Source organism: Aplidium turbinatum, chromosome 17 (genome assembly GCF_918807975.1).
Source record: "Aplidium turbinatum chromosome 17, kaAplTurb1.1, whole genome shotgun sequence".
In the NCBI taxonomy this organism is placed as follows: Eukaryota; Metazoa; Chordata; class Ascidiacea; order Aplousobranchia; family Polyclinidae; genus Aplidium; species Aplidium turbinatum.
In genome coordinates this window covers 13086104-13105708 of record NC_137488.1, presented here as the reverse complement: position 1 = coordinate 13105708, position 19605 = coordinate 13086104, and the positions used below count along the sequence as shown (strand labels likewise).

The window sequence follows — 19605 nt, the reverse complement described above, 5'->3', positions numbered from 1 at the left end:
GCGACCTCCCAGAAGTATATGTGATGCGATCATCCAATAAGCCCCCTGTCGATGTCAAAACATCGTTCCCGCCCCTGCTTAAATTACCCCCCCACTCTCAGGAAGCGTCCGGAGCCCCTGTACAGTATACACTAAGATTTCCATTGGGCCTTCATGGACTTCAAAAAACTAGTCCGCGGACCCCTTGGGGGCCACGGACCCCAGTTTAAGAACCCCTGTTCTAATGCCACTCTCATCGATGAGTTCACACATTTCAGTGCATTTCTCTTTTTAGTTTTCAGTTAGTTTTTGAAATTTATAAAAGAATCAAACAATAAAAAATATTCAAATTTATAAAAAAACAATTAGTTTTGATTAAAAAATGAAAAACTTGGAATTGATTTTGTTTTTGGAAATTCTCACCTGTTCACTGAACAGGTGAAACAATCGGAATATCCGCCCTGCTCGCAAGCTATCATCCATTTCTGATGGTTCACCCTTATTCACCCCTTTTGGTTGGTTCACCCCTGCAAAAAATTTTTTCACCCTGGGGTGAACCATTCACCTGTTTAAGAAACACTGTTTTAGGGGGTAATCGCCCCTCCCCTACCACCAGGCTTATGGGTGTGATTACAAGTCCAAACTGTTTCGTAACTTCAGCAAGGTCAAAACTTTTGCGTTGGTAATTTTATAAATACAGAACCACATCTACACACTGATATTTATGTTTTTAAAAGTAAAATTGAATAGTTGCAACTCATCCCTTTATGGTTTTGAGACCTGTGCATTTTTTAGGAGCAAAAACACCCACCCAGTAAATCAGTCATTTTACGTTGAATCAATGTGAAAGAACTGATTTGGTGATAGGGAAGTTTTTTCTCCTAAAAAATGCACAGGTCATGTGTGAATATATTCTTTAGAAAAAGAGCTGTTGAAACTTGTCCACACGAGACTATGAGTATTCAAGCAGAAAAGCTATTTCTTTCAGCGACGCAAAAGCCAGAGCTCCTTCCTCATGATAGCAGCCCAATTTATAAGTGATACTTCATGATCATAATAGCGACAACTCAAGCCTGCTATTCGTGACACCAGCAATTGTGTACCTTTAACATCAAACCAATACAATTATAATAATTTTATCATTACCCTTGCTTTGCTACACAATACTTTCGTCAGATGTGGTAGAAAATGTGTTTCATAAATAACTTAGCATTTTATGGAAGTGAAATCCATTCAAATAAATTACAGTACTGTATTAAAAACCAGGGCTGGGGAGTTTGAGGGATTTTGGCGTATCCGGAATCAGTCTTATGCATAATTTTCACCCGGCTCTACAGCAAGAAAACGATGCAAGCAATGTGTGGGGTGAAAACGAGAAGGGAAAAAAGGACTGAAGAATTGTTGGATATGCTAGAGATGAGAGAGACCATAGACCAACTGGCAAGGGCAAATGGAGTAAGATGGTATGGACATGTGATAAGGAGGGAGGAAGGAAGTTTTCTTAGAAAGGCACTAGATCTAAAGGTGGATGGGAAGAGGAAACGCGGTCGTCCAAGAAGAACGTGGAAACAACAAGTGAAGGATGAATTTAAAAAAGTCGGACTGAAGGAGGAAGATGCAAGGGACAGGGTGAAATGGAGAAAAGGGATTAAAACAATTGCTGCGCGGAAACAATCGGCCACCCCCACTAGTGGGGAACAAACCGACGATGGATTATGATGATGGTGATGATGATGATGAGTCGACATATTCGTTAATAAACAACATCGCAACCTTATTTTAAAAAAGAGGATTAGCTTGTTTGTTCGAGTTCCGTACAAATGTTTGTAGAAACCCCACATACTTGCAAGGGTTCACAATTACGTGGTGGATACCACAATAACGGAGCTTCTCTGCCCAAGAAGCGCTACCTTGAAACTTGCGGTACTTTTGCTTTTTTTACACCAGAAAAATGAACCATGTCTCCAAAAGAAGTATTGAATTGTTGTTAGGTGATCGTAGCAATACAGGATTATTAACCAAATCTGACAATTTTCTGGGTTAATGACACCAAAACCTTGAGAATTGCCATAACAAGAGTTTATTTCTTTCTTCTCTTGTTTCCTTTTTTAAAAAGTCTTTTTGACTTGGGACCAAAAGCGGCAGTTTCTTCCGAATCACTATGATCTGCCATTCCTCTTTTTCCTTTCCTCGATTCCACTTTTTCCTTCATCTCCATTCGAGCAAACCTTTGCGCTTCACACACGCGTTCTTGCAACACTTTCACCTGCAAAAGATTAAATTTCAAATTTGATTTTATAGAAATTATTGACAATGGTGATTACATGTACGACTGTACGTAAACAAAGACGATTTTCAAATTTCAATCTACTTGAGCAACTGTTTTTAACATAGTCATATTAGAAACAGACATATTTTCTTCGACACAAATTTATTGTCGCTTCGAATAAAACAAGCACTTTCTTTTCCTTGTGGACTCGAAACGGTTTATCAAATGATTTTATTCAAGCTCACGTGTGTCCAGCTCAAAATCATTCGTTGACCTGAAATTGTTTGCATTAGTTCTACTTTGAACATTCTTAGCAGAAAGTCTACTCACTTTATACAATATCGGTAGACCTGCTCCCGTAAAGGATTCTAAATTACAGTAAATCATGTTACCTCGTCATGTTCCATCTCGTAGAGCGGTAACTTCTTTCCAATTAGCTCCTCTATTCTTTGATAAAGTTCTACATCATATTGAGTGACAAACGTGATTGATTTTCCGTATCTTCCCGCACGAGCAGTTCTTCCAACACGATGGATGTAATCTTTCGATCGAGTTGGTACGTCGAAGTTAAGTACAGCATCAACATGAGGAATATCCAACCCGCGGCTTGCTACATCTGTGGCCACTAACACAGATTGCTTGGCAGCTTTGAATTGGTTTAAGGCCCCAAGACGCTTTGGTTGCGGCATTTGGCCATGTAAAGGCACGGCTGAAATGCCAAGGTTTCTCAGCATAAAGGTTGTCCGTTGCACGTTTGCGCATGTGGTGCAAAATACAATAATAGCATTTCCGGCCAATTCATTGACAACAGCAGCCAAGTAACAGTCTTTATCTTTTGCTGGAATAAACAAGTAATATTGCAAAAGTTTATCCACTGTGTGGTATTTACTATTTACAGCACATTTAACTGGGGCTGACAATGCTGCACGTTGCAACTTCTTCACTTTTCCTGTCATTGTGGCTGAAAACAAGAAAGTCCGTCGCTCTCGGGGAATAACCTTCAAAAGCTTATCAAGCTCGGTTTCAAAGTCCATGTTCAGAATCCGGTCTGCTTCATCCAAGACCAAATATTTCAGGGATCTCAAGGAAAATCCTTTAGTTTTTTCTAAGTGGTCTATCAGTCTACCTGGTGTAGCTACAATAACATGAGGCTTTTTTGCTAAAATGATCGATTGCCCCATCATGTCCACACCACCAACAATAACACAGGTTTTTATTCCGATTGAAGATCCTAAAGCCTTGAACTGTTCTTCGATCTGAAAAGCCAATTCTCGAGTTGGCGTTAGTACAAGAGCAAACAAACGTTGGGGCTTGTCGAGAAGCGCTTGGAGAATCGGCAGACAGAAGGCTCCAGTTTTTCCCGAACCAGTTTCTGCTAAACCAATGACATCATTTCCTTGCAAAGCCACTGGGATAGCCTCTTGTTGGATCTTTGAAGGTGTTTTCCAGCCAAGGCTACTGCATGTTTGACAAAGCGTATCAACTACGCCAAGGGATTTGAAAGTGACATCATCTTCATTTTTCAGCAATTCATCAATATCCTCATTATCTGAACTACCAGCATTGGCCATAATTTTCTTCAATTTCTTCGCTTATAAACCAGTGTTATTTCTTTTAGTAGGCCTACTTAACAGGAAATACATTTATAATATGGAATCTGAGAAACAAGCAGTTTAAGTTGGTTAGACATTTTTGTTGTTGACATGAACATGTAACCACACAAAATAGTAAATGTACTATGTAACATTTTTCCTACTTCTCAGCACAGTCCATGCCAGCCATGGCTATGATTTACAGAAATACACAGGGTTGCCACACGGCATAAAATCCTTCCAAAAACACCATGTAGCATATAAAAATCATACTTTATCATAAAAAGTCATAAATTTTTTGAAAAATTATGGTATTCCAATAATTATATGACGCTAAATATTTTTTAAACTTTTGTTTGATTGTTGTTTCAAATGCCAATCTGTTATAAAAACATTAAAAAAGCATCATTCTTTGCATGTTTGTTTATCTGCAATGACAACAAAAGTGAATACTGCAGCTAACTGCATGGTTTAACCAATTGGTTATGGATATACACTCTGTAATATGTCGGGCTGTCTGTAGACTTGGTCTGATTTGTTGTTCAGCAGTTGATAACTATTTAACTAACTTGATTGTGGAAGGATAGTTTTATCACTATGTATTCAAGACTAACCATGTTGATCCAATCAGCACAGGAGCACCAGAAATATAAATTTCCCTGAACCCCTTCTTGCCGTAACTCACACAACTGCACAATATCAATTTCCTAGTATTTCGGTTCCTGTGCTAATTGAATGCGGCGAAATGATTTATTTTTGAGCATTTTTGTCTCAGAAATTATTTAGAGTAGGATAATGGGTAAACCTAAGTTTCAATTTTCCTGGGAGGGTATGTACTTACCATGGATTGATCATGTGAAGAATGATGTATAGGCCTACCAAGCATTTTGTAAGCAATGTTAAAAACGGTTAGGATTGATGGCAGTAGTGTTGCAAAAGTTAAATCTCACATTACGCATCATTGCAACGCACTTTTGTTTTGGGTGGCAATAGCACAGTAGAGCTTTCTGCAGCAAAGCCAAAAATTCTTATTTAGGAAGACAAAGTAGTTAATGCCGAGATTCTTCACGCATTGCATTTTGTTCAGTATAATTACTCGTTTTTGAGTGCTAATCCTGATGGTAAGAGGTTTCAACTAATGTTTCCGGATTCAATAATTGCACAAAACTATGGACAAGCTAAAACAAAAGTTAAATATAACATTCAGTTCGACATTGCTCCTTTTCTTAAAGCAGAATTAATTTATGATGTGCTCAACTGCTCAACACACCATTCTCTTTCAAATTTGATGAAACACCAGCCTCTCAAGTCAAAAATAAATACGGCGATTATGTGCAGTATTGGAGTAACAAACAAAATGAAATTGTTAATGCTTATTGTGGTTCATTGTTTCTGGCCCATTGCAACAGTGACCTTCTTCTGGAACACTTGGGACAGTTTATGCAAAGCCTTTTCTTTAAACCCACAATTGATTTTGGGCATTGGAATGGATGGGCCAAATGTAATTTTAAGTTTTGAAAGAAAACTAAAGGTGTATTTGGAAGAAATGTTGCAAACTACCATGCTTAACGTTGGGATCAGCACACTCCATCCAGTTCACACAGCTTTTCGAAAAGGAGTTGTTAGTTTGATATTGATACCTTTTTTCACAACCTGCATTCTTTTTGAAGTTGTCCAGTGCAATGCGTGGGGACTATAGTTGCATGGCAGATGTAATCGATATTGCAGCACACTATGTCACTCATCACACTGAAACTAGATGGTTATCGATGAAATATGTTGCAGTACGTATTATATATTAGAACAATATATATACCAACCTAAAGCAGAATTTCTTAAACTTCCTTCCGAAGCAGCAAAATTTTCATTTATTAAGAAAACTGCAAGGTATGAGAGCAGTGTGCAAATGCTCTGAAAGATCTCCTAACTGAAGCATCAATTTTTGGCGGTTAGCATAAAATTTTCATAAAATTTGGGATAAAATCATAAAAAATAGGCATAAATTTTCACTCCATTTTGTCATAAATTCATAATAAAATGTAACTTTTTAAAGTGGCAACCCTGAATACACATCAGCAGCTAATGAAGTTACCGTACAATAGGGAGGGCCGTCAATGCACTTTTTTTGTCAAATCACTTAGCAACTCGGCTCAGGTAGGAGGCTTAGGTCACAAACAAATAATCTGAAAACTTTTTTTAGATCGAGCCACGGGAAAACGCCGCACAAAAAAATCAATATCACCCAAATACATAAAAAAATAAAAAAAAATCCAAAAAAAGTACGGGTAATTAAAAAAATAAAAAATACACAAAACGACGTAAACAGTCAAAAACAATCACAGAACGTAATCTTTCTTTGACTCAAAACATGGACGCTGTAAACGAGCAGCAGTTCGCGTCAGAATAAGCTCATGTCTCTTGTCATGGCCGATGACTTCATCGCTCACTTCGGTGACGAGTTTGACTGCACGCTCAACTGCTTGTGTGCAGTACGGAAAACTGTCAATCGATGTCGGAACATCGGTCTCGACGAAAAGCTCTGTGAGCTGTTGGATGCTGAAATCGCGTAGAATTGGGGGTTCGGTGAGTTTCTGCTGACTCCACCGGAGCACCTAGTATGTTGTCATTATTTGCATTCAATCAATCAACGTAAAATATGACTGGTAGGCTACCACTAGCACTATTACGAATTACTGTCCTGAATACCTGTAATAAATCGCGAATTGTGTTTTAAATATCCCTTCACATCACTATTATGAATATATCTTTCACTGAAACAGAACCCAATTATGGTACTTGCATCAGTCAGTAGGGTAACACCCTACCTGTTCTGCCTTAACTGAGCACTGATACTTATCTGATACATGTGTCGTCCATATACCTTGACTTCACTTTTTATAGGCCCTATAGGCTACTAAGTAGCCTACTGACTTATATACAATGCTTTCACCTTTTATATAGGCTAAAAAGTAGCCTACTTACTTGCATACCATGCCTTCACCTTTTATATAGGCTACCAAGTAGCTTACTTACTTGCATACCATGTCTTCACGTTTTATATAGGCTACCAAGAAGCTTACTTACTTGCATACCATGCCTTCGCCTTTTATATAGGCTACCAAGTACTTAAGCTACTTACATTAGGGTGACCCAAAAAAAAAAAAATTTTGATTTTTAAACTTTTTCTTGTTTAGACCTCTGCATTATAGTCCTAAATGACACCTTGCCAAGTTTTGTTGAGATTGGTCCACATTTGACGCCCTAGCAGTGGGCCGGTACCCCCCGCCGGGTCAAAATCGGCCAATCTGGCTGTATCTCAGCAACCGATAGGCCTAGAATGCTCAAACTTGGCTTTGAAGAAGCAGAATGCATGGTTTCCTATCTAACTTCCAGAGGGTTTTGGGGTCTACACCAATTAGTTTATGAAAAAAATGCAAAAAACACATTTTTAACCAAATGTGGACCCCATAAACGTGTAATGTTAAACTTTTAGTTCAATATACAACACTAATTGACTAATGACACAAAATTTAAAATACAAGCAACTTTTGTTTAATCATAGACAAGCTTTATTGCTTTACCACTTAACTTTTAACCACTGACCACTGCAACTACCCATTAAATAATTCAAGACAGTTTTTTTTTCATTTTTTGTATTAGTTTACCACTTAACATTTCTTAAAAATGATTTTGTGGTTGTGTCCAGCTTTTTGGTAGACAATGACTTCTTGGCCATATCTCGAAGTTTGGATTGGTAAGCATGAGTGACTTTGACTGCTTTGTCCAACTCTTTCTCACTACTTGGGGCAGAAGCCCTTTCCTCAACATCAGTGACCATGCCCAAAACTCTCTCCACAACATGATTTGTAGCAGGCATGTTCTGTGGCACAGCTTTGAACGATGAAAACTCCTTCATATGGTGCCAGGATCTGGGACTTGCATGAGTCAGACATTCAAACTTGGGAAAAATTCTGATGAGTTCAAAAGAGTCTGGTCCGATCAAGTCCAGCAAGTGAGTGGAGTTTAGAAATGCATTTGAACTAAGTCCTTACCAATAACGGCTCTCTCAGAACTTGATCGAAATGTTTGCATCTTTTGCCACATTTAGACCTGGGTGGATACTGGATATGCTCGCACGATCACTTGTAAAAGCAAACACAACGTGGCACTCATTGAGGTACCACAGGTGCAGGTTGAGTTTCGTGCGTGCAGTAACAGCCATTTCAAGGAAAAGGTCCAGGTAGCCTATGTTGATTCTTTTAGAGGTGAGCTGAATGGCATTTTTGAGAGTGTTCCACATTTCCAAGTCATACGCTGCAGCATTTGTCAAACTTGGGGATGTAAACCAATATTTAACATAAAAAAGTGTTAAAAAAGCAGCCAGTGAATATATATTCCCAAGGCCACAATCTTTTGTAAAAGCTGGATTTTCTGATAACTGCTGCTTGAACAAGGCAATTTGAATGGTATAAATGATCTTCGCCATCATACGTGCTAAACACACTTGGAGCCTTGAACGTATAATATTGTATCCACGCCGGAATGTACCACCAAGAAAAAGAATGGACAATTTAGCCAACTTTTTGTAATCTTCTCGTATGTTTATTCCATTTTGAAGCCAACTGAACAAGAAATCTAGAACTGATTCTTTAATTCTATTCAATTTTCTGTTGTTCGTTTGGAAAGTTTCATAAACTTAAACATAATATATTGTTCACCCAAACTTCTGCAAAGCTTTTAAATACAGCTTCATGTGGTGATTCTGTGTCACCGTAGACCACTGAAGCTGCTCCACCACAAACAAGCTCCATGATATGATGCCTGCAGGCTAGTTGAAGGATACTGTGTCCTATATGGCTTTGAAATTGAACGGTGACGCCACTTTTCTAACCACTGTTTACTGCAGTTGTGTCAAAAACCAGACCCAAGACTATTTTTATGTTGAAATTGACAGCATTCAGTGCTTCAATCACGTTTCTTGTTTCATTCTTTGATCCATTTGGCTGTCGTGTTTATCACATCAACCAACACTTCTGCCTCATTATTTAAACATTTCAGTACCACTGCAAGAACTGGCTTCTTCCAGTATGTTCACGCTTTTTTATGTTAAATATTAGTTTACATCCCTAAGTTTGACAAATGCTGAAGTGAATGACTAAGAAATGTGGAACGGTCTTACAAATGCCATTCCTAAAAGAAACAACATAGGCTACCTGGACCTTTTCCTTGAAATGGCTGTTGGTGCTCGCACGAAACTCAACCTGCACCTGTGGTACCTCATTGAGCGCCACGTTGCGTTTGCTTTTGCAAGTGATTGTGTGAGCATATCCTCCAAGGTCCGAATGTGGCAAAAGATGCAAACATTTCGATCAAGTTCTGAGAGAGCCGTTACTGGAAAGGGCTTGGTTCAAATGCATACTATTCAAAACTCCACTCGCTTGCTGGACTTGATCGGACCAGACTCTTTTGAACTCATTAGAGTTTTTCCCAAGTTTGAATGTCTGGCTCATAAAATCCCAGATCTTGGCACCATATGGAGGAGTTTTCATCGTTCAAAGCTGTGCCACAGAACATGCCTGCTACAAATCATGTTGTGGAGAGAGTTTTGGGCATGGTCACTGATGTTGAGGAAAGGGCTTCTGCCCCAAGTAGTGAGAAAGAGTTGGACAAAGCAATCAAAGTCACTCATGCTTACCAATCCAAACTTCGAGATATGGCCAAGAAGTCATTGTCTACCAAAAAGCTGGACACAACCACAAAATCATTTTTAAGAAATGTTAAGTGGTAAACTAATACAAAAAATGAAAAAAAAAATGTCTTGAATTATTTAATGGGTAGTTGCAGTGGTCAGTGGTTGAAAGTTAAGTGGTAAACCGAAGTGCAAAAGCAATAAAGCTTGTCTATGATTAAACAAAAGTTGCTTGTATTTTAAATTTTGTGTCATTAGTCAATTAGTATTGTATACTAAACTAAAAGTTGAACATTACACGTTTATGGGGTGCACATTTGGTCAAAAATGTGTTTTTTGCATTTTTTTCATAAACTAAATGGTTTAGACCCCAAAACCCTCTAGAAGTTAGATAGGAAACCATGCATTCTGCTTCTTCAAAGCCAAGTTTGAGCATTCTAGGCCTACCGGTTGCTGAGATACAGCCAGATTGGCCGATTTTGACCCGGCGGGGGGTACCGGCCCACTGCTAGGGCGTCAAATGTTGACCAATCTCAACAAAACTTGGCAAGGTGTCATTTAGGACTACAATGCAGAGGTCTAAACAAGAAAAAGCTTAAAAATCAAAATTTAGTTTTTTTTGGGTCACCCTAACTTACATACCACGCCTTCACCTTTTATATAGGGTATCAAGAAGCCTATTTACTTGCATAACATGCCTTCACCTTTTATATAGGCTACCAAGTAGCCTACTTACTTACTTACATAGCCTACCATGCCTCCACCTTTTTTATAGGCTACCAAGTAGCCTATTTACTTACATACCACGCCTTCACCTTTTATATAGGGTATCAAGAAGCCTATTTACTTGCATACCAAACCTTCACTTTTTATATAGGCTACCAAGAAGCCTACTTACTTGTATACCCTGTCATCAAGTTTTATATAGGCTACCAAGTACTTAGGCTACTTGCATGTTTAACTGTATGATAGCTGATGAATCAACCATGTTTGATGGGTGTGCGGCGCACACGCCACTGAATATACGCCACTGCAATATCCAGGGTTGCCATCGACATGGACTCCAAAATAAGGACAACCGAAAAATTAAATTTTCATACAAAATAAAACAAACGTTTTTGAACAAATCTCAGCATTTATACGAGCCATTATATATCACATGCCATATTGTTTGCCAGAAACAATGTGTTCCAGCAACTCATTGTTCGTAAAAATACTTTGTGCATCTCACGACAACTCAAGTCTAGGTTTACTTTTACTGTAATAGGGATTTAGCTGTCATTTCACTAAGTCTATTCACTGATGATGATGGCGTATGAGCGATCTTTCCAGGCTAGATTGGAGGGCAGGAAATCTTCAGCCACTCGGCAGTCTCGTCGTCCAGGATTCTCAGACCATGCGCACCGTGTGGAGGCCGGTGGGTTAGGCAGTGGTGGATGACATGGTCTGCGGTCTGTTCCGTGGCACCACACTCGCATTCTGATGAAGGAGCCAGGCCCCATTTGTGCATGTCCGAACGAAAGCGGCCGACGCCAGTTCGCAGGCGGTTAAGCCTGACCCACGCAAGCCTTGCGAGGGACATCCCTGGTGGACGGGGATCGGCGTTGGGTATGAAGTCACGGAGCGTGGAGGTGTGATTTTGCCACTCCGTGTTCCACATGTGGTTTGTCCAGTGTGCCGCACTTAAACTAAGTTCTTCTGCGTTCTTAAGGAGTTGTTGTGCGGCAGGCACAAAGGGGCGTCTTGATTTCAAGCGCTGCTTTATAGGTGGTGGTCTCTTGAGTGTTGCATGGAGGAGATGGTCGGGGTCCAAAGCGCGGCGAGCGAGAGAAATCGTGGCTCCTTTACGGCGTAGCTCAGCGGGTTGGATGCCTGCTAGGATGGGTAGGCAGTCCGTTGGAGTGGGACGCAGGCATCCAGTCACAGTACGCAGTGCGTCGTTAATGGCGGTATCAATCTGGTGGGTGTGAAAACTACGACACCAGACCGGCGCGCAGTACTCAGCGGTGGAATGAACAAGGGCTAGGGTAGCTGTACGAAGAGTTTTAGCACCAGCTCCCCAGCCGGAACCCGCCAATCGCCTCAAAAGTGCGACGCGTGTAGATAGTTTTTTGCGCAGTGACTTCAAGTGCCGGCGGTACGTGAGTGACCTGTCCAGGGTTATGCCGAGGTATGTAGGTTCGGCACAGTAGGGCAGGCATTCCCCATCAATCTTGATGTTTATCTCACGCTGTGCCTCCCGGTTGTTAAGGTGGAAGGCCGCCGACACTGTCTTTGGCTTGCTGAGCTGTAGCTTCCATTTCTGGAGGTATGCTGATAGTGTTTGCATGTCTTGGCTGAGGTTCCTCTCCACTGACTGCCAGTTTCCTGCTGAGTGCAGGAGTGCCAGGTCGTCTGCGTAAGCATACTTCCTGGAGGTGGTGGGGGGCAAGTCGTAGGTGTATATGTTGAACAGGAGAGGAGCCAAGACTGAGCCCTGTGGGACGCCGTTTTTAAGTCGGCGTAGTCTGCTTCGACGACCGCTACCGGTTGTGAGGGTAAAACTGCGGTTTTGCACAAGTTCCATCATCATATGGACCATGTGTCTGTCAGGGAGCAGACGGAGTAACTTGCAGGTAAGGCCGCTATGCCATACGGTGTCATAGGCAGCCGTGAGATCAACAAACACGGCGCCAGCCTTCTTCTTAGCCGAGAAGCTGTCCTCAATGTCTTGGGTCATAAGTGTGACCTGATCTACGGTTGATCGTCCGTGTCGGAAACCAGCTTGTTCACGGGGGAGCTGCGGATCTATTATTGGTTCGACACGGGCGTAGATGAGTCTCTCGAGGATCTTGAAGGGGATGCAGAGCAGTGAGATTGGACGGTAACTCTTCGGGTCCCCTGGGGGCTTCTTCGGCTTAGGGACTGCGACCACACGGACTGCAAGTCTATTCACTAATTGTTGAAAATAAGACAAAATAAGGACTCAAATCAAAAAGAAGGACATTTCTTAGAAATAAGGACAATAATATTTTCTAAGATAAAGTTCTTCAAAATAAGGACAAATCTTAGAAATATGGACGTTATGGCAACCCTGTCAATATCCCTGGAATAGGGTGATTTACCGATTAGGTTCGTGTTGTGCGTCGTCTTCCTGGCGTTCAATTAAAAAGTGGTTTTCGATTTCGCCATTTACTCGACAAACCTCCTAAGAAACTCGAGTTGCTAAGCGATCTGTTTCCGACGGCCCTCCCTACCGCACAACGAAGCCTGGATGGTTGTTTTAGCCCTAAAAAAGGCACAGTACAGTGCTGATGGGTCTGTCCAATCCATAGAACAGTTCCCAATACCAATAGCGTGTCACCCATTCATGTGACAACCATTAGTCTAACTGTACTTTACTTTGAACAGTAAACCTAAAACAACAAACCTAATTTGCTTCACCTTTGTGATTTTTTACATATGAGATATGAGAATTACTATGATTGTTTGGCCAAGATAGAAAAACTATACAAATCAACCAAGAGTTCTGGTGAATGGATATATTCAGTACAATCGAAGAAGTTTTTCTAATTGGTTTTCAAGCCATATGTACATTACTATTTCACACCTTTAGCCAAAGTTTAATGGCAAACGTTACATTAAACCAATAATGCAAATGATCAAGACTCGAGTTTAGCACAATATAACATGCTTAAAAAACTTTGGGTACCCATGCAGTCTAATAGTGGCCACATAAAGTGTATAATCCTTGTTATTAAACATCTTATTTAATAATTGATCTTGTTATGTAGTCTTGGAGTAACCAACCAGTGCTGGCACTTCATTCTATAAGCTAGTATGACAAAAAATAAAACATAAGGATATTAGATAAAACCAAATTTATGGTGAATGTGGCTCCGACTTATTGCACAATCCCATGTCGACGTGTGACACAAAAGTTTTACTCACAAATCAGTGTTTACAAAATTGTTTCCATGACAAATTGAGAGAAAAAGTACATCAGCAACAAATTGAGTGATTAATACATCTGCAAAAATACTTGCAAATATATAAAGAAAACAATTTACTCGATCATAAGTTACTTGGAGCTCTGATAGAATTTTTTGCAACATTTGGTTGTAATGGGGTACCGGTAGTTCCTGAATGAATCTATATTTCAAAATTTGATGCTTTAGTTTGAAAACATTCGTAACATTTGTAGTCTGATGCATGCTAACACTACTAAAACGAAAAATAAATGGAAAACGAAATAGGAGCACAGCCTACCAGGAATTTGGAATAATGATATTAAAGACAAAACTTGATTACAAAACTGTAATTAAAAAAGCTTGCCTCCAGCCCTCGACAAAAAAAAGGAATTTGATGATAATAATGCAAGTTAAGTGGTGTATTCTTGCAGACATATATATAATAGAAAAGTTAACGATGATAGTGTTACAAATTTATAACCGTGGTGTAGACTCACCTAAAATGAGCTATAACACAAAGCAATATATCATAGCCTAGTGTAAATAGAACATAAAATTGCAATTAGGAAAATAGTACAAAATGCTGATAAGATGACCAGTGATAGATTTTCTGCCAAATATCATATTATACTTTCATTGTGTGATATACCTACTTGTACAATGAAGAAGGCATCTAGGCTATGTAAAAAAAATCTTAACCAAAGCAAAATAAATTATAGTACGTACAAATCCAAAAAAAGCACATTCTCACAGGCCTGGCTTTTACTAGGCTACTGTTTGTAACTAGGGGTTCAGTTAAATATATAAGGCCTTCAAGAATACCCTAGCATATCCTGTTATACAAAGTGGCTATTTTTACCCACTTTTTGCCATGGTTACAATCAGGTGTTGCCAGAGTGGGGATTAAAGTTAGGAAGGGTTAGAGTTAAAAATAAGGTTAGGGTTTTGATCGTTGCCCAGGACTAAAAAAAAATTCCAAAATACAAGTTTTTGTTTTCAAAAGCTTTAAACTTTTCTCAAATTAGGGCAGAATTTCTTATCTGGCAACCCTATTGAGCCAAAAACTTTATAGCTAATTAGCTCTTATTTTGGAGCTGGTATACAAGTCCCCTCCCTCCACCTTGGTAACTCATGACAAAGACAGAACTCGACCAAACATAAAGTAGTTTCACCCTATATGTTTGGTCGAGTCCTGTCTTTGTCGTGAGTTACCAAGGTGGAGGGAGGGGACTTGTATACCAGCTCCCTCATCTTTATAGTTGAATTTTCATTTCTCAAAAATAATTCTGCAAACCACAGCTTCAAGAGCAAAACTAAAAAGTGGGCTAATTAACTTTTCCAAAAACTGGTTTCAAACAAGCTTTTTTGGTTTTGATTAGTTTACGCATTCTATTGCAAAAATTTTACCAATTTCCAGTTTCCACACACCCTGAAACATTTTTAGAATAAAACATGTGAACACTGAGCAGTGTTGCCAGACGCCCTTAAATGAATATTTCTTTAGCTCAGCGTTGCCAGATGCTGAAAGCTGCTTGTCATCAAAAAGTAACTAGAATTTCACCAGATTGCACACAACTTCAGCTGATATTTAAACTACTCAAAACGCAATTTTGACAATTTTTCTGTGGAGCTTAGAGCTCTGTATTGATTTGTACCAGAGCTTCCAGTTTAGCTACGCTATTTAATCATTTGCTAATGAATAGGCCATAAACATATATTTTTTAATTTGGTCAAATATAAGCAATTTCACAATAGACCTTTTGCACATTCAAAATCACCAGAGCGTGACGTTTGAGTTACGCGGAGTCTGAGGGTTGAGAATCGCTTGTTTGTTACGGTTTATGAAGGCGTTTCTTGTTATTGCAAGCAAGCGTGAGGTCGATGGCAGGTGAAAGTAAATTTTTTGTGTTTATGAATTGTTGTAGGTTATCGGTACACTTCAATTCTTGTTCGTTTTAATCATAGTGTTGGCTAACAGACTAGGAAAAGCAATTTAGGACGGCCATTGTGAAGCGTGTGCATTTTGACCGGGAATTATGGACCACGATAGTGGCACCTTGTCTTGCAACATTTTATTTTCATTCTGCATAACATAATATGCAACGAACCAACCACACTTCATTGATGATACCAAGCATAGTCACTGGTATTTTCCTATCGAAGATGTGAAATTGACGAATTTTTTTATGGTCCTCTCTATATGAATGAGATGGCGTGCAATACTTCGTTTATTCAACACTTCCTCCTCACTCATTTGAGGCCTTTTACCTAGGAACGGTGAGATATTCAAATGTAGACCAATACCATGTAGGCTAAGTCTTTTTCTATAAGAAACCCTTTATCGGCCATAACAGCATCATGAAGTGCAGTTCATTAGCAGCTATTTTTTGCTTCAAAAGGTGAAAAAATCTACTTTTCTGACATATTTCTTTGTCACTCATATTACCAGTGTAACATATTTCTTTTTCATATTTCAGTGTAACATACAGTGACATATTTCTTTGTCACTCATATTACCTACTTTTCTGACATATTTCTTTGTCACTCATATTACCAGTGTACAACTGAAATACAAACATATTAGGCTACCCCTATTTGGATCAACTCCCACTAATGACTAATGCCTTTGCAGTGTTCGTACTTTTATAATTCGTTTGAGACGTAGGCTACTTCAGTGCAGTCGATGATGATCATGGTGCTTGGGTAGTCCTTTTTGAAGTCTGGCTTCATGGTTGCTATGATAACGTCACGATGAGGGAATAAGTTCAAACTAATCAACCTTAAATACATGAGGTGCATTGTACAGTACGAATGCAGAACTAATACCAAACCTTGTGCTTTAAGTCTGTATAAATCAAACCCAGGCGAAGCTTCAACACCAGCAAAAATTCAATCTTCCACCGCTAATCTATGTAGATGCAGTGCTCCTGTAGCATTTTGAGGTATTTCGAAAATAGCCTCGTCATTAAGTTCTGCATCAGTATTTTGATGTGCATGCTTAGCTTTTGAAGCTGTATAATGCAAGAAATTCTTCCTATCTTTGCCTGGCAAGATCGCTTCCAATACAGCAAAGAACTGGTCGAAGGTTGACACTTCTGTAGCCTAAGTTTACAACTCAAAAGAGTTTTTTTTTTTCTGGCACATTATACTGAAACACTGATACACGCCTGTAAAGACCACAAAACAACAGCTCAAGCAAACGTTAAACAATTTATTCGCCTGCAAACTACACCACTAACCCTATCCCACAGCATTGTAAACAGCGGCTAGTCGTTCACGACTCCAACGTCACGCTCTGTTGGTTTGTTATGCAAAAGGTCTATTGGGCTCAGCGTAGCCACTTGTCAACCCGGGTTAGAGACATAACAATTTTTATTCTGGTGCAAATTCAAATCACATGCCACCGATTAGAAGTTCTTTGATAAATCATGCAAATAACAATGACGAAAAAGCAGTGATGTACGCGTATACAAAAAATATTGACGCCGTCAGCGTAAACGCAAACGTTCGAAAAACCATAGCTACGCCGTATGCGTCAACGTAACTTGTAGAAAAAGTTGGCGGCGTCAGCGCATACACTAACGTAAACTCATTTTGTTTGCTAGGTGCCAAACATTCACACGGTATAAACCACTCGAAACAAACAAGTTTTATTTTAAATTTCCACGAAGAAACACAAGCATCTGAAAGTGTTCATCTGACATTTTGCTGCGTTTTGGTTTCAACATGTCTTTGCCCATTGAAAACATTCTTTCAACTGCAGCGCTGGAAGGTATTGGCGTGTTGTAGCGAAAAAAAGACATGAAAAAGTATAGGCCTACGTTGACGCTATACGCTAAAAAACCGCGAAAACTTTACGGCGTAGCCTCAAGCGACAACTATTCAAAAAAATGTGGCCGTAAGCGTTAGCGTAAACAAAAAGTCTACGCCGCAGGTATACGGCGTAGAATTTGCGGCGTATCCTATACGTACATCTTTGCGAAAAAGAAGAGTAATAAGCTTTTATAGGATAATAAAAAAGTTGCTTGAGACGCACAATAACCATAACTTTTTGTTCCACAGTAAAATATCATGCAATGTAACCAGTGGCGCCGCCAGACCTTCAACATTGGGGGGGCAAAATATTGACAGTGCAAGACAGTAGCATAGTAAAACATTTTGAAAGGGGGGGTGTTGACAGCCGGCGGGCGAAGCCCGATGGCGTGTTTGCCGAAGGCGACACTTAGCGGCGGGGGGTCTGGGGGGCCTCCCCCAGAAAATTTTGAAAAATTACTTTCAATTTGGTGCATTCTGAGAGCATTTTCAACAAAGTTGTGGGTATGAATATTTCTGTAAAATGGTGCTGTCCGGTGGCATAGCAAAAGGATAAGATCATGTTTTCTTTGGCATTTTTCGGAAATAAAGCTAAGTCTTTATGTTTTCTTGTTGCTAATTCCAGACTGAGATATTTGAATGTTTGGTATTGGCAAAATTCGCTCTTTTAATGCAGTTTCGTTTAAACTTAGGCAAACTTTGTTTTAGAGGCATAGGTTGATTGCTTTTTTTTTGCGAGATTATTACAGTTTTATTATTTATCAATTTTCTCCTTGGTTGATTCAAAAAACGATCTTATTCCGGTAAGTCACTAACTTTTATGCTCTGAAGTCAACCCAAACTTTAGAAAATGTAACGTCATAGAGGTCATGCATCTTGATGAGTGTCAAACAAAAAGCTTTGAGACAATGAAGTTACTTTAGGCTATTTCTGATATATTCAAGTTTTGTATAACGAATGGCTGGTTAGATGTTAATCTAGATCGAACAAGCGATCTCAGCAGTTGCAGATTGCTTACATCCTTGCACAGTTTGAAGAGAAATTACATCATAAGCTAAAACTTTTCTTGTAAACAATGTATTAACATCCGTAAATTCAATTTGAAAGGTTGAAACCCCCGAACCTCCTCCCTTGGCTACGCCACTGGTGCAAGACAGTGGTATATTATTTAATTTCTCTTGTTTTCTACCAGGGCTGGAAAAAATGTTTAGCTTTCCGGGAATCTGTTTATTAGAGAAAAAATTTCCCGTGGTTTACCAGCGCGATAATAAGAACCTTATATTTTGCTGATCTCCGGAGCTGACGTAAACCTTAAAAGTCATGTCGACATATTCTTGATGCCCTCCTTATCGAAAATTGTTCTTTGTAATACCGCTTTGAAGGAGGATTACGACTATGAACACAAGAATAAATTTTAAACTTCATTTTGAATTGAAAAGACATGACGTAATGTCTTCCAACCTTAGTTATATATTTTTTCATTACGTAACGTCTTGTAGGAATAAATTGAAAATCAGTATGATCACTCAAAATGAAAGCAATGGGACCACGAAGCCTCACTAAACCAATCAATCAATGGTCTTGTTGCACTAAAGATGACAACCTTATATTTTACTGATCTCCAGAGCTGACGTAAATATTTCATATTCTATTGTGAAACATTTTCCCATCAGCTGGATGAAAGTGATTAATTTGGCCCATGTCTCGTTAATCCTAACTGTTTCACAGCGTGAAGGGCATTGGCTGTATGTAAAATAATGTAAAAAAAAATAATCACAAGATTACAATGCACGTTCTTCATTACTCTACCAAAAAATAATGTGTAAACTCATGCTACAAATTACACTCATACGTGACCTCAACATTTCAACGTATATCTCTAAAATTCACATAGTTTTAATTTTCGGATATGCTCAGCGTAAATAATTTTACAAAGTGAATCCCAAATTTTGAAACCGTGCCAAAATAACAGAGATATCACTCCTAAAGCATAAGAAGAATTGACAGCCCCCCCCCAAACTGAGCAAGACTCCAGGAGCCCAACCTTCTAAGGGTTAAAAGTCATGTCGACTTATTCTTGATGCCCCCCTTATCGAAAATTGTTCTTTGTAGTACCGCTTTGAAGGTGGATTACGACTATGAACAAAAGAATAAATTTTAAACTTCATAACTTATTTGTATTGAAAATACATGACGTAATGTCTTCCAACCTTATCACATTTTTTTCATTACGTAATATTTACCATCACTAAACCACTTTTGACGTTCAAATTTGTTAATTTATTATTCGGTAAAATGTTTAGATGATGTCAC

The 19605-nt window shown here is 39.2% G+C and overlaps 1 protein-coding gene across 1 annotated transcript; it reads right to left on the bottom strand.

The window, feature by feature from the left end:
• Window positions 1-589: 589 nt before the first annotated feature.
• LOC145787010 (putative ATP-dependent RNA helicase DDX47) lies at window positions 590-3900 on the bottom strand. Its single transcript, XM_082598764.1, has 2 exons — window positions 2641-3900; window positions 590-2245 (listed from the first exon to the last, which is right to left on the bottom strand). Exons 1-2 carry the CDS (start codon window positions 3817-3819, stop codon window positions 2060-2062), a joined length of 1365 nt encoding a protein of 454 aa, XP_082454890.1. The 5' UTR covers window positions 3820-3900; the 3' UTR covers window positions 590-2059.
• Window positions 3901-19605: the final 15705 nt, after the last annotated feature.

Bases quoted from the DNA above. Each gene is read 5' to 3' on its own strand.
- LOC145787010 (XM_082598764.1), bottom strand. From the start codon at position 3,819: ATGGCCAATGCTGGTAGTTCAGATAATGAGGATATTGATGAATTGCTG. The intron at 2,246-2,640 runs GTAACATGATTT...AATCTTTTGCAG, and splicing joins ACGAGATGGAACATGACGAG to GTGAAAGTGTTGCAAGAACG.